Source organism: Macrotis lagotis, chromosome X (genome assembly GCF_037893015.1).
Source record: "Macrotis lagotis isolate mMagLag1 chromosome X, bilby.v1.9.chrom.fasta, whole genome shotgun sequence".
Lineage (NCBI taxonomy): Eukaryota > Metazoa > Chordata > Mammalia > Peramelemorphia > Peramelidae > Macrotis > Macrotis lagotis.
Genome location: NC_133666.1, coordinates 275830984 through 275844756, shown reverse-complemented (window position 1 = coordinate 275844756; position 13773 = coordinate 275830984). Strand labels below are relative to the sequence as shown.

The following is a 13773-nucleotide window of genomic DNA, read 5'->3' as shown; positions in this document are numbered from 1 at the left end:
CAGCACTGCATTATGCAGTGTTTTATTATTGCATGTCATTTACCAAATCCTGTGAACCAAAATGTCATTGAGAAGCACACACAAAATACTCTGCTACAGAACACCACAGAAAGCAACTCTTCAAAAAGTTCAGTTTATTGACTTGTATAAGCCTACACCAAAAAGTAAGTACTCTCTATCATGAATGTGCTAAAAAAAGTTTTTCTAGTCAACAAAACCATTTTTAAAAGCATAGATTCATTATCTTTTCTAGGAGAATACTGCACACACTTATTTTCTCCTTCTATTCTCCCCATCTCTCTCTCTCTCTCTCTCTCTCTCTCTCTCTCTCTCTCTCTCTCTCTCTCTCTCTCTCTCTCTCTCTGTCTGTCTTTTTGTCTCTCTTTTTCTGAATATGTTTCCATCTATGACTTTCTCAATCTTTTTCCTTTCTATCTGTCTTTGTCTCTCTCTCCCTTTGTCCCTCTATCCAACCCCTGTCCCTGCAAAAAAAAATTGGAAGAATAATTGATGGAAACCTTGAGATTTGGGTAGGAGAAGAAGGCATTAATGAGCATAAAGTATTCAGAGAATTGTGAGAGGGAGGAGCATTGATGAAATCGGTGGTAGAGTTTATCTGTGTAATCCTTTGGAGGGTGTTTTGGTAGTTTTGAAGGGAGGACCAAATTTGATAAAAAGGTCTAATCAACCTAGGAAATTGTTAACTACCTGGAATGAATGAGGATGCATTTAAACAATTCATCTTGATGGTTGGGATGAATTTTCTGAACTTTTTATTTCTTAAACCTTGCTTTTGTCATTTCTATTAAGTACTCTTTTGCCCACATACTCTAATAAGCATTTGTTGTTCAGTCTTTACAGTTGTATGACTCTATTTGGGTTTTTTTTTGGCAAAGATGCTAAAGTGCTTTGCTATTTCCTTCTCTAGCTCATTTTCAGATGAGGAAATTGAGCAAAGTGACTTGCCCAGGGTTACTCCCCTAGTAATCATCTGAGGTTGGATTTGAACTCAGATCTTCCTGACTCCAGGCCCAACATTTCCACTGCACCCCCTAGCTGCCCCAATACAATACAATGTTTGTCAAGTGTGTGTGTGTGTGTGTGTGTGTGTGTGTGTGTGTGTGTGTCTGTGTCTGTGTATTCTAAAGGTTTTATTAGGAACAAAGGAGAGGAAAAAAGATTCTATGACCAGAATTGTGTAGGACATTGATCAATGGTAATAATGAAAGGTGGCAATTTAGGTATTAGGTATTTCAAGACCATCACCATGATAGGGCAGAATTCTGAGTCTATTGGTTTAATGGAATAGAGACAGTTGGTGATTTCTCTATGGAGTCAGGTAAAAGAAAGGCCTAGGACAAAGGGACAGAATTCTCCCAGGGTTATTCAGAAAAGAAGATAACTAACTTAGGAAGTATTATACAACTGAAATATTTATCTATAGTTGTTTCTTATTTGCATTTGATTTTGTAAAGTAAGCAAACATGAATTGATTGTGTGTGTGTGTGTGTGTGTGTGTATGAAGAGAAAATTCTCAGTTCATTTTTATTAGACAAATACCCAACCCAGCTGTAGTTGCTAACCAGCTGCATGTCATCTGCAGTCTATCATCCTGAAAAATGTAGGAACTGGGTCTATTAATTCATTGTGTCCTGGGACAAGCTCAGGCTGGGATTTACATGTAACAATTTCTCTCCAGCATGTTTTATTCTCATTACTGTTGGATAAATTGATGTATAAACACAACATGGATAGATTCAACCAAAGTTTAACAAGAAGAAAAAAATCTACATACTATTCTGAAATGATGCAAGATTTTTACAATCACTACGTGAAGATATTTAAAGAAACAACTATTTCTGTCTAGCCCTACAAATGCCTTTAGTGTTTAAGGTGACCAACAGTGTTTCTATAGAAGGTTTACTTTTTACCATACCTTAGAATGAATAAATCCAAATCATTACAGTAGTAGTAGGTCATCTAAAATATCTCTCATAGCTAAGACTTTACAGAAGTAAATTGCAATTTATTAATCCTGCCTATTTGATAGAAATCCATTAACTAAGATGTCTAGAAAATTCTCCAGATAGAAAACAAAATAAACAAGTTTCCCCCCACCCACACAAACACACATACACACACACACACACACACACACAAACACAGACTTTTTATAATATTCCCTAATTTAACCTACTACCAATTCAAATTAACTCTTTTGGTTGCATTCTAATGAGGACACACACATACACACACACACACACACACAAATAAGTAGATATGTATATATGTATGTATTAGATACCAATTATGCTCCAAAGATACTCATCTTTTTTTAATTGAAAAAGTTCATGAAATTCATTTTTATTATTTCAAGATACAAAAGTTTGAAATAAATATTGAGGGTATCTTACCTCTTCCCATTGATGTATATATCTAATTAACCTTGAAAGTCGTAGTAAACGTAAGAGACTGAGAATTTTGGTAAATCTCACAATTCGAAGGGCTCTGGCTGTCTTGTAAACTTCTGAGTCCATTCCTTTTTCTACTATGAGAAAAATATAATCCACAGGTATCGATGAGATGAAGTCAACAACAAACCAGCTTTTTAAATAATTCATCTTGATAACTTTAGGATCCAGGATGATTTCAGAACTGTCTTCATTGACAGTCCCAGTCCTAAAATTCATTATCAAGTCCAAAAGAAAAACAGTGTCTGATGCCACATTGAAAATAATCCATGGAGTTGTGGTTTGCTCTGTAAAGAATGTGATGCCAACGGGTATGATGACAAGATTTCCAACCATCATTATAAGCATTATTAAATCCCAGTAAAACCTAAAATATAAAAAAAAAGATTTTTAAAAATATTTCTTTATCCACCTCAATATCAGTTCTTAGTTTTCACTTATTGATTTTCTATAACCATATTTGTCCACTAAAATTAAATATTAGTATAATTTTAGCTTACATTTCAGATTAAAAAGACAAAACATATTCTGGAAGGAACATCTATCAAGTAGCTCACTAATACAATATAACTGATATATTCCTATTTTAGAACATTTGCCTCCTGAATTCTTTTGACTGAATAGAAATGAATATGTACATTTTCACACATATAATATATATATATATATATATATGTATATGTATATGCGTGTATAGAGAGAGGAGAGAAAGCACAATTGGTCTATAGATCTGTGGGTGTGTGTGAGTATGTATATATATTCTCTTAAGGCTATTATATACTATTTATACTTTGCTAAGTATAAGCCATCAGCAAAACTGTAAATTAAGTCATGACTTATAGTGATTGTTGCTTTCTGAGATATAAATGTTCATACAAAAATTTTATTAATAGACTCAGATGTCTTTTAGAGCTTCCTCCAGCTAAGTCCTAGCTAGTATAGTAAAAGACTAGGCAATAAGAAAATCACGGAAGGCCCTCAGTGGTCTACACGTAAAAGGTATCTACATGAAGTCTTTTGACAAAATATATGACTTTTAGAATTTACTCTGAAATATTTTAATTAAGGTGATTACTGTTATATAAATATTGTTAGAAGTAATTAAAAACATTCATGGTATAGGAAGCTCTTTTTATACTAAATTAGATAGATTTAACAATTAATGAAGAGTTGTATTTAATCAATTATTTTGAAATGTATAAGGGAATTACAGACCTTTCTACCTTTTTTGAAAATATTATTTTTTCTTTTATTGTGATACCTTTAAAATCTAGATCTTCACAATTTTTTTTGTTTTGTTTTTGCAAGGCAATGGAGGCTAAGTACTTGGCCAAGGTCACACAACTAGGTAATTAATATCTGAGGCTGCATTTGAACTCAGGTCCTCCTGACTATCCACTGGGCCACCTAGCTGCCAGATCTTCACAATTTTTAAACCATTTTACAAAAATCTTCCTTATTGATGCATTATCAAGATACCGTCTACCTAACCAATCACATTTCAAGAGACTTATAAAAAATTTTTCGACAAATTTCACACTGATACAAAAAGTAATTGACTCCCTACAATATGGAATTTGATACCATAGGGAATTTTTTGTAATATTTATAAAAATTAGCAATAAGGAACTATTATAATTTTGTTTCTTTAAGAATTCTTTTTCAAATTGCATTGACAAAAATCTCAATAGCCTATTTTCTGAACAAAAGTCCATAGTTGATAAAGTGCTATTTCTAAAAAAATGCAAAAATTATATAATCAACAAAATTACATTTGTTTGCTGTATACCAAAAAAAAAAAGATTCTAGATACAGAGGTCTCCATAATTTTGTAACTGAGTGAGTATATCCTGGAGCATTTTGTTTTATAAAATAAATTTCTGTTAAACAGAGGCATTAAACACAAAACAAGCTACCTAATCATGATCAATGAATGGAGCAACAGGATATTACCTGAAGACCCCAGCTGACATTATTTGACTTAATTTATGTGAAAGGCAACAGTATATTTTGGAATCTTACAGCCCTCCAGTTTTGACAAAAATCCAAAATAAGAGCAAAGAAATATCTTATCTCTCCCCAGACTATCTAAAAGGTGAATATGTGACATTGTGAATGCATTCTGAATCTTCCTGTCAAAACCTAGGAGTTGATTTATACAGGAAATACAAATGTCTACTGTCCATCATGCAGGTGTTGGCAATTTTAGTGAAAAGTGTTCTTGGTTCCTGTCCAAATACAAACTGCCCTAAATTCATCAGACAACATCCTGGGGAAAGAAGCAAGGTAAGTATCATCTAAGCTAATGAATAGATGGAAAGGAAATATCATCACACTCTAGATAAAGGCTTAAAAGAAAAAAGTCACTTTTGGCTTGCAAATAAAAGGAGAGAGGTAGGAAACAAGTCAAAAGGTTTGCTAAGTATGAATAATCATGAATAGTAAACACTTAATAAATTCATTTTATTTCACTAAGACTAATTACTACATTTATACAATTACTTCAATTAACTACAGCTAATTTTAAAAGTGTGTAGATATAGGATAAATAGTCCCTTCAAAGTATTTTTATTTCATTGAACTGGTAATTTTGATTTTTTCAAATCTTCTGAAATAAAAAAAACACAAAAAATAAACCTCCCAATATTACATTTCTTTAAGTTATTGTTTTTCTCCTGATTCCAATTCCCAAGTTACAGTATTTAAACATGCTAAATCAAGTAGAAAATTAGGTAAATTATTAAAAAGAATTTGGGCTTTGGTTTCGTAGGATTGTAGACTTAAAGGTGAAAAGAATGTTAGAGATCATATCGTTCAATACTGAATTACAGATAAGAGAAGTCACGTCTAAAATGGTCAGTAAAATTACATTCTTGATAGTGTGCTTAATTCTAAATCAGAAAGACCTAAATTCAAATTCTGACTCAGATATTTTACTAGATGAATGATCCTGTAAGGCACTTAATCTCTCTGTTTCACTTTCCTCATCAATAAAATGAGCTGTTTGTACTCCATGACCTCTGAGGTTCCTTCAAGTTTAAATATATTATCCTAAATTCCTGTGACTTTCTGAGGTTCTTTTTGCTAGAATTGACTGGATAAATGCCTCCTTTTTCCTCTTCACTCTCCATGTAGAAAACCAAGCAACTTTACTAATTTGAAATGATAGGGGAAAAGAAAAAAATAAACTTTACATACAATGCCATTTAAAGCTATCTAACCACAATAAACAACAAGTAATTTAGATTAAAAAAAGAAAAGGATAACTTATCCAAACTAGTTCCTTGGTTACTAATTCTTCCTCTCCACTGACTTTTTTCACTTTTCAAGAGGTTTTTTTTATCACCACAATTACAAACAAAATCAGGTCTAAAAATAATTTACTACTTCCAACCCTATGAAGTAGGAATAACAAATTCCATTCCATTCTAATAAGAATAACATAATACTATTTTTTACACTGAAACACACTTAATTCTATACATTTGAAAAATAAGCATAAATGTTCCTAAGGATAGACTGGGCACGTACTGATTTCCCTCTTTATTGGACATCTTTATGTCAAAATTGAAAGACAACTTGGATAATACTGCAGAATCAACTCTTGCCCACAATCAGGTAGGACAAATTGGTCACTGAAGCCCTTTCCAATTCAAAACTATACATACAAGGTTTTGGAGGTTAAATCTCTCTAAATGTCTTTCATACTCACAAAGTCATATTTAAGCCTGGACACATCCATCTCAAGAAGCAAACAAAGCTCATTATTAGCTTGTATCATTGGAAAATGCTTAAGCTGTTATGTTCTAGTCAACTCATTGTGTTTTCTCAAAACAAATGAAGGGGTGGTCCATACTCTATTTCCACACAGGACAGTTAATTGACACATGAGTCCAGGGAAAATAAGAGAGCCAGAGATAAAAGTCCCTAAAGTCCATCTAGGGGATTGGTTCTTCCTGCTAAATAGTTAAAGAATGGTCAATTTAGCATTCCCAAACTTCCCAAGTGCTGAGGTACCTCAAAGAATTTGGTTTTCCAAGTTGAACAAAAGTCATACTTCTGTGGCAAAATTATTAGGGGATAGAAAAGGTTGAGAGGGATCATACAATTTGTAATAAGCATCTTTGGAGGGAATTCTTACTGTGATAGGATTGCAGGGTACATTACAATATTAATCTATCTCTAAAGAGAAACATTCTGAGAATTTATGAGGACCTCCCTTAAGAAGATCTGATATAAACACATGCAAAAGAAACATCTTGAAGGCAGCTAGGTAGTACAGTGGCTAGAGCACCGGTCCTGGAGTCAGGAGGACCTGAGTTTAAATGTATGACCTTGGGCAAATCACTTAACCCCCATTGCCTTGCAAAAACTAAAAAAAAAAAACTAAAAAAAAAGAAGCATCTTGCTAGTGATTTGTAAGTAAAAGGTTTTTTCTTAAATTGAAAAAAAGATTATTTATCTCATTATAAAATGACCATTTTGAAATGTGATTATTCAATTTCTAAATATCTTGTTTACAGTTTTCAAGACCATAGATATTGAATAACATGAGGAAGCTATCCAGTCCATCACTGCAAATATAGAAACTTAGTTCCTGTTACTTCAGTGAAAAAATTGACCACCCTTCAAGGTCTCCACAGTAGATAACTGACCTTTAATCCTGAAATTGAGTTATGCTTAAATACTTCACTTCCCACATACAGAGAGGATTCATTCAATGGGTCTAGTTCTTTGGGAGAAACACATACTTTGAATGAGCTTTTCAAAGTACTCTTCTCAGCTGTGCACATCATTAGATCTAATGCTCTACTTCACCCTCTTTCAAAGAGAAAAAAAGGTATCAAATATATAGATATATCAGAAGCTAGAGAACTCAAATTCATGTTTCACCTTTAGAGTAAGAACCAAAAACACTTCAAAGCTTTAAAGAAACCCAACAATTTCAGGGCACTAAGTGAAATTTTAAGGATAGATTTTTTTAAAAAGAGAATTTGAACTGATTTTCTTTCTGCCATTACTTAAAACATTTTCATGCTATTTTATTCAAAGTTTACTAAGATATTAAATAATCTCTCACATGTGGTTCCACTGGAAGTCATGAGACAGAGACACAGTGACAAATAGCACAAAGCTTTAAACAAAAAACCACTTCAGAGCACTAAGGGAGGGTCTTTTAAAAAAATCATTTGAACTAATTATCTCTACCATTTTTTGAAACATGTTCATACTACTTAATTTAAAGTTTACCATAGATATCAAATATTCTTTCACAATGTGATACCAATATTCTGTATCCTGAATAAATCATTTGTGGTATATGGATAGATGATGATGATGATGATGATGATGATGATGATGATGATGATGATGATGATGATGATGATGGATAGACAGACACAGACATGTCTATGTTGACTCATAAACATCTCAAAAAGAAGTTGGAACCTTTCCAGAGAAATAACAGTCTAGAGAAGAGGTCAGAAACCAGGGCAGATGAGAAAAGGCTATGCAACAGATATGTAGGAACAACATGATTTAGATCTGTGGAGCACTATCATATGGGAAAGGAATTAGATTTGTTCTATTTAGCCATGGGCAGCAGAAAAAATATGTTGATTCTTGATATAAAGGGAGATATTCTAATAACTGACACCATCCCAAAGTGAAATGAATTTGGCTTGGGATTTAGTAGGTTCCCCTCCCTTGAAGTCTTCAAGTCAATGGGTGACCATGGAGTGGGGAGGACTCCACTTTTGTGGAGGACATTCTAATTTAGTGGAGCTAGGTGGTCTCTGATTTCCTTTCCAACAGAGATTCTGTGATTCAGCCACTTCAACAATCACAGTCAGTCATGGATGCCCAAATATTTAACTCTAGCCTAACTTGCATTTCTTTGTCCCTTTGGGCATTTTCACCTATGTATCATCTTAGCGACCAAAACTCAAATGTCACGAACTTCTTCTGAATGAGCTTTCATGAATGAGCTTCTCATGAATAGTGCATACTATTGCTTTTCAGTGAACAATGATTATTTTCAATACTTCATGTCTGAAGTATTAGCTTTCTTTTACTCCTCCCTGTCCATTTGCCATAATGAATCATTCACTAATTCCTATCAATTTCTTCTCTGCTATATATTTCCTATTCATCCCTTCTTTCCATTTCCAGTATCCTAATTTAGGCTTCTATTATCAGAGGATCATAGCTGGAAAGAATGTAACTGCATTTCTTTCATTTTTTGAGATGAGCAAAGTGAAATTCAATGATTTTCCAGAGTTTAATCCTGAGTCTTCCTGATTCTAAAGCCATAACTTTTTGCTTACTATTTGATTCTTCTTTAGCTCTAAAGCAATTCAGATAATGGCCTTCCCTTTCACATAAACCAGAAGAAATCTCTCCATATTATAAACAGGAGACAACTAGGTAGCACTAGAAGGACATGAGTTCAAAGCTGGTCTCAGACAAGTGACACTTACTGACACTTACTAGCTATCAGGACCCTGAGCAAGTCACTTAACCCTGACTTGCTCAGGGTCCTGATAGCTAGTAAGTGTCAGTAAGTAACAAAAAGAACTCTGTACATTTTTTATTTATACCGCATACTACTACATAGTATAGTCATTGTGTACATCGCTTTAGTGTCTCATGAAAATTCTTGACATATGTCCCATTATTTCATCAAGGTTCCAATTTCTTGAATGTTCTGACTATAAGTTCTATTTGGATGAAAACACCTTGACATGGTGGCATTATGCCAGCTAAAAGGAATGGCAAGAGGAAAAACAGCTGGACTTGTAACCAAATATCTGGGTTTAAATTTTTCTCTAACAATAATAACTTGAATAACCATGGGGTCATTGCTTAAACTTCAACTTATTAAGCTTCAGTTTGTGTGTCTAAGAGATAGAAAGGCTGAACTTGTGAATTCACTGATTTGGGGAACTTCTACTTGGAGTCTAGAGCAATAATATCAAACTCAGAAAGAAACAGATCTTCCCCTTGACCCTCACATTGACTTCAAAAGCCACATAATATCTATGATGTAATGAAGTTTTACTTTCCCCATTGGATTTTAATCTATTTCAGGTCATTCTGGGGAATTTTGAAGGCTGCATGCAGTCTTTGGATTTGATACCTCTGGAGACTAAGAAGTTAACTGAATTCACTGGGATCACTCAGCCAACATGCCTCTGGGGTAGGACTTGATTCCAAGTCTTTCTGGTTCTGAGGACACTATACCATGTTTCCATATATACATGCATGAACACAAGCATACCACATATGCATGTATCTATATATACAGGTAAATATTTAACATATACAGAGAGAAATGAGAGAGACAGAGACAGAGATTCAGAGACAGAGAGAGACAGACACATCTGGATTCAAATTCTGGATCTACTGTATTTGAACTTGATCAAGTCCCTTAACTCTCCAACTTCCATTTCCTTGTCCGTAAAGTGAAGGAGTTGGAGGACATATCCTCTAATATTTCTTCTCATTCCAGATCTAATGTATCAACTCATGTTACACTGAGGTTCAAATCAGTTACAGGACCTGTCAATGATCATACGGGGGGGGGGGGGGGGGGACTCAAAGAACAAAAATCCTGTTGTTTTTTTTTTATTCATTACCTCACTTGACAGTTACTACAGCAGTATGCTTGCTTTAGGTCACTCAGGTAATAGAGAAATGAAATTTGAACCCAGTTCTTCTGATTCCAAATCCAGTTCAATTTTCAATGTATCAGTGTTCCTTTCTAATTGTATTTGATTTGATTAATTAATTATGCAAGCACTTTCTAGGTAGGCCATAGGAAAACAAAGACAAAAATGAAACAGACCTTGACTTTAATAGAGTTTTAAACATTTTTAATGTCTTGGACTCCTTTGACATTAGGGTAAAATTACAGATTCCTATTCAGAATAATGTTAATATATGGTTTATAAAAATAAAGGTATAATTTCTTCCCCTCTAAATTCATGGACCCTTTTAAATCTATGATTGACCTCTTAGGGGTCTACTGAACTCAAATTAAGACTTGTTTAGAAGGAAAGATTATGACTTCTATTTAGGTCATGTTTTATTTTAGATGTTTGTGAGACATTCAGGTAGAACTGTCCAACAGGAATTTGATTGTTACAGGACCAGAGATAATACTAAATATGTAGATTGTTAAAATAATCTGAATAATTTGATATCATGGAAAACAATGATCTCTCTAAGAAATGAGAAGAAAAGAGGGCCTATAACAGAGACCTGGAGTACCCTCATTCTAAGCAGAGACTGAAAAGAAACTACCACACTGGAAAAAAAATCAGTATCTTGAAACTTTGATATGAGAGAGTATCTTGTTATATTTGTTATAGTAGAATATTGTTCATAAAAGTTTACCTGTTACTTTCTCAAATCTTCATCAAAGATGCCCTCAGTGCACATGTGGCTTATTCTTATAATGATTTTATTAGAAAAATAGATATAGGATGTATTAAGTTCAAAAAAAAAGTTCTGTTTAAAAATAAAACCCTGCTTCTTGCTGCTTTAGGATAAAGAGTGAAACTATCATCTTTATTTAATCTCTCCAAATGAATCAGTGTGATATTCTTTCATTTGCATTTAGTCATAATTTCCTTTCCTTTGGTGTTATTTATATTAAGAATAAAGATTCTGTTCCTTTCTTAGTTTTTCTACTTTTGACCTTTGGACAAAGAATTCACATTTAGTGTATGAATATTTCAATTAATTTTATAGATACTCTAAAACTTAGCTCTCTGCCTCTTTATGTGTCATTTTCCTCCCTCATTGAAAAAGAGGAAGGGGGCTAAACTGCACTAAGAGAAAAATATTTTTTTTATTTTTGCATGGGGTATATTTCAGAGAAACTTTCACTAGTACACAAATTTCTTTTTATTAATCATCTTTAGAAATTCTCTCTTTTTTATTTATAATCTGCTTCTCTATTACAATAATATTCTGGAAGAAAAACTATCTTCTAATTCCTATTAAAAGGTATTATCTCTATTTAAATTATACCAAACCATTAACAATATATGAGAAAAAAGTATACTTATCCTCCTTTTTTCCTTTTTTATTGACATTTATTTTTCTTTTTTATTGACATTTATTTTTATTTTTCCCCATTACAAATAGAAACAATTTTGACATTGAGAAAGCAAACAATTTGATATAGATTATACACGTGTAGTCTTGAATTACATTTCCAGGGGTGGCTAGGTGGCACAGTGGATAGAGCACTGGCCCTGGAGTCAGGAGTACCTGAGTTCAAATAATTACCTAGCTGTGTGGCCTTGGGCAAGACACTTAACCCCATTTGCCTTGCAAAAACCAAAAAAAAAAAAAAAAGATGAATTACACATTTCCATCTTATCCTTCATCTTGTGAATTTAACTGATTTTGTCATTCCACAATTTCTATTGCATTTCTGTTATATTGTATGGGATTGGACAATCTTTCCTTGAAATTCCTCCCTTCTCTTTTGTGGCCCTACACTTAAACTGATTTCTTCCTACTTACTAACCAGGCTATTTGCTTTGCCAAGTTTTCTTCCTTCTGGTCACTGATTCTGAACATTCCTCAAGTCTTAGTCTTTGGCCATCTGTTCCCTTTCTACACTCTTTCCCTTGGGGAAGTAATCCTATCTCACAGCTTCAACTATCACTTAATTATAGATGACTTTCAAATTTGTATCTCCAAAGTTGACTTCTTATCTCTAACTCTCTACAGGACATCCTTATTTGGATATCCCACTGGGCACCTCAAACTTGTTTGCTACAATAATATTCTGCAAGGAAAATTGTCCTCCTGTTCCTATTAGAAGGGGTTATTTTTAATTGATATTAGACCAATCTACTGATTGAACATCGTGAAGGGGAAAAAATATACCTTTACTCTGATTCCTCCCCTATGACCAAAACTTAATTCATCATGTTTACCAGAAAACTAGTTGCCCCTCTCAATTTCCCTGTTCCCATAATATTATCATCATTTTCAATCATCTGAGAATCATCTTTGACTCTTGTTTGATTCAATGCTTCTCTCTTTGTCCCCACCTAAAAAGGGTCGTTTGATGATCAGCTTTATCAAGACCACAAATACCGACAGCTAACAGTCAATTTAACACTGCAAGAGCAAAATTTCTCTGTCTTCCATAAGAAGAAAACAAGAGTTTATTTACTAAATAAATTCCGAACATGGATACCTCTTCCTAGTCCACTACAGAGTCAGTTTCAGTAAGACCATAGACAACTTGGAACTAACTCTCAATGGAATCTCCCTATTCATTTTGGATGAATTTGACAATGGAGAGAATGTATTTCTGTATTTGGTATGATTTGTCCACTAAAGGATCTTTTAGGGCTAGCAGAGTAAAAAAAAAAGAGTCACTAAATAATATTTTCAATTCAATTCAAATCTTAAAAAAAAAGCAAACAAACATTATTTATTACTATGCCAAATTCTGAAGGCACAAATATTAAAGTTCCTGTATTCAGAAGGAGGACTTACATCGGAAGGAGAAGTGAGCAAGCTACTATATAGCATGTTCACAGATATGTAAATGCAGTGTATATATATATATATATACATAATACAAATTAGTTGTGAAAATTAGGAGGGGGAGAAGATAATAACTATAGAATTAAGGAAAGGATTTTGAATTTTCCAGGTCTATTCCAAATCTAAGAAAAGTATTTAAGTGGTTCTCCCTCTCAGACATTAATAGAAGTTGTCAGTTTCTGAAAGGATCTTTAGACTATCTCACTTCACTTCGCTGAGCATTTATCAAATGACCATATGCAATTAGGTTTGTTAAGCACTGGAGATAAAAAAGAAATATCTAAGACAAAGTCCTTGCCCTAGAGAAACTTAAAATATAATAAGAAAGAAATGAACAAGACCACAGATAAATTAGACCATAAGACTCAAGGACAAAATCATCATTTATAGTTTTAAAAAAAAGAAAAAAAAGTTGAAGGGTTGGTATTGAAAAGATGAAAACTGAACTATATTTTAGTGGAAATAATGTACTCAAAGGCAGTGTGCATAGAGGTAGAATAAAGTGTGTGGAGGTAGAAGTTAGAATAAAAGATCAGTTTAGCTAAAATACAGAGTACAGAAAAAAGAATAATGTGAAATAACACTAAAAAGGTTGAATCCAACATGTGGAAAGCTTCAAATTCAAGGCTAAATTTTGATTTTATTTATCAAACAATAAGGAATCATTGGAGATTTCTGCTCAAATTAGTACCAGTATCAGGCTTGTGGATTAGGAAGTGGTGTG

General features: G+C 33.3%; 1 protein-coding gene across 1 annotated transcript in view; it reads right to left on the bottom strand.

Moving 5' to 3' along the window:
- The window catches only part of HCN1 (hyperpolarization activated cyclic nucleotide gated potassium channel 1), a 655526-nt gene that overhangs the window by 597943 nt on the left and 43810 nt on the right, over window positions 1-13773 (bottom strand). Inside the window, exon 2 of the mRNA XM_074203552.1 lies at window positions 2415-2838. Coding sequence (XP_074059653.1) covers window positions 2415-2838 — 424 coding nt within the window. The remainder of the gene's footprint in view (window positions 1-2414; window positions 2839-13773) is intronic.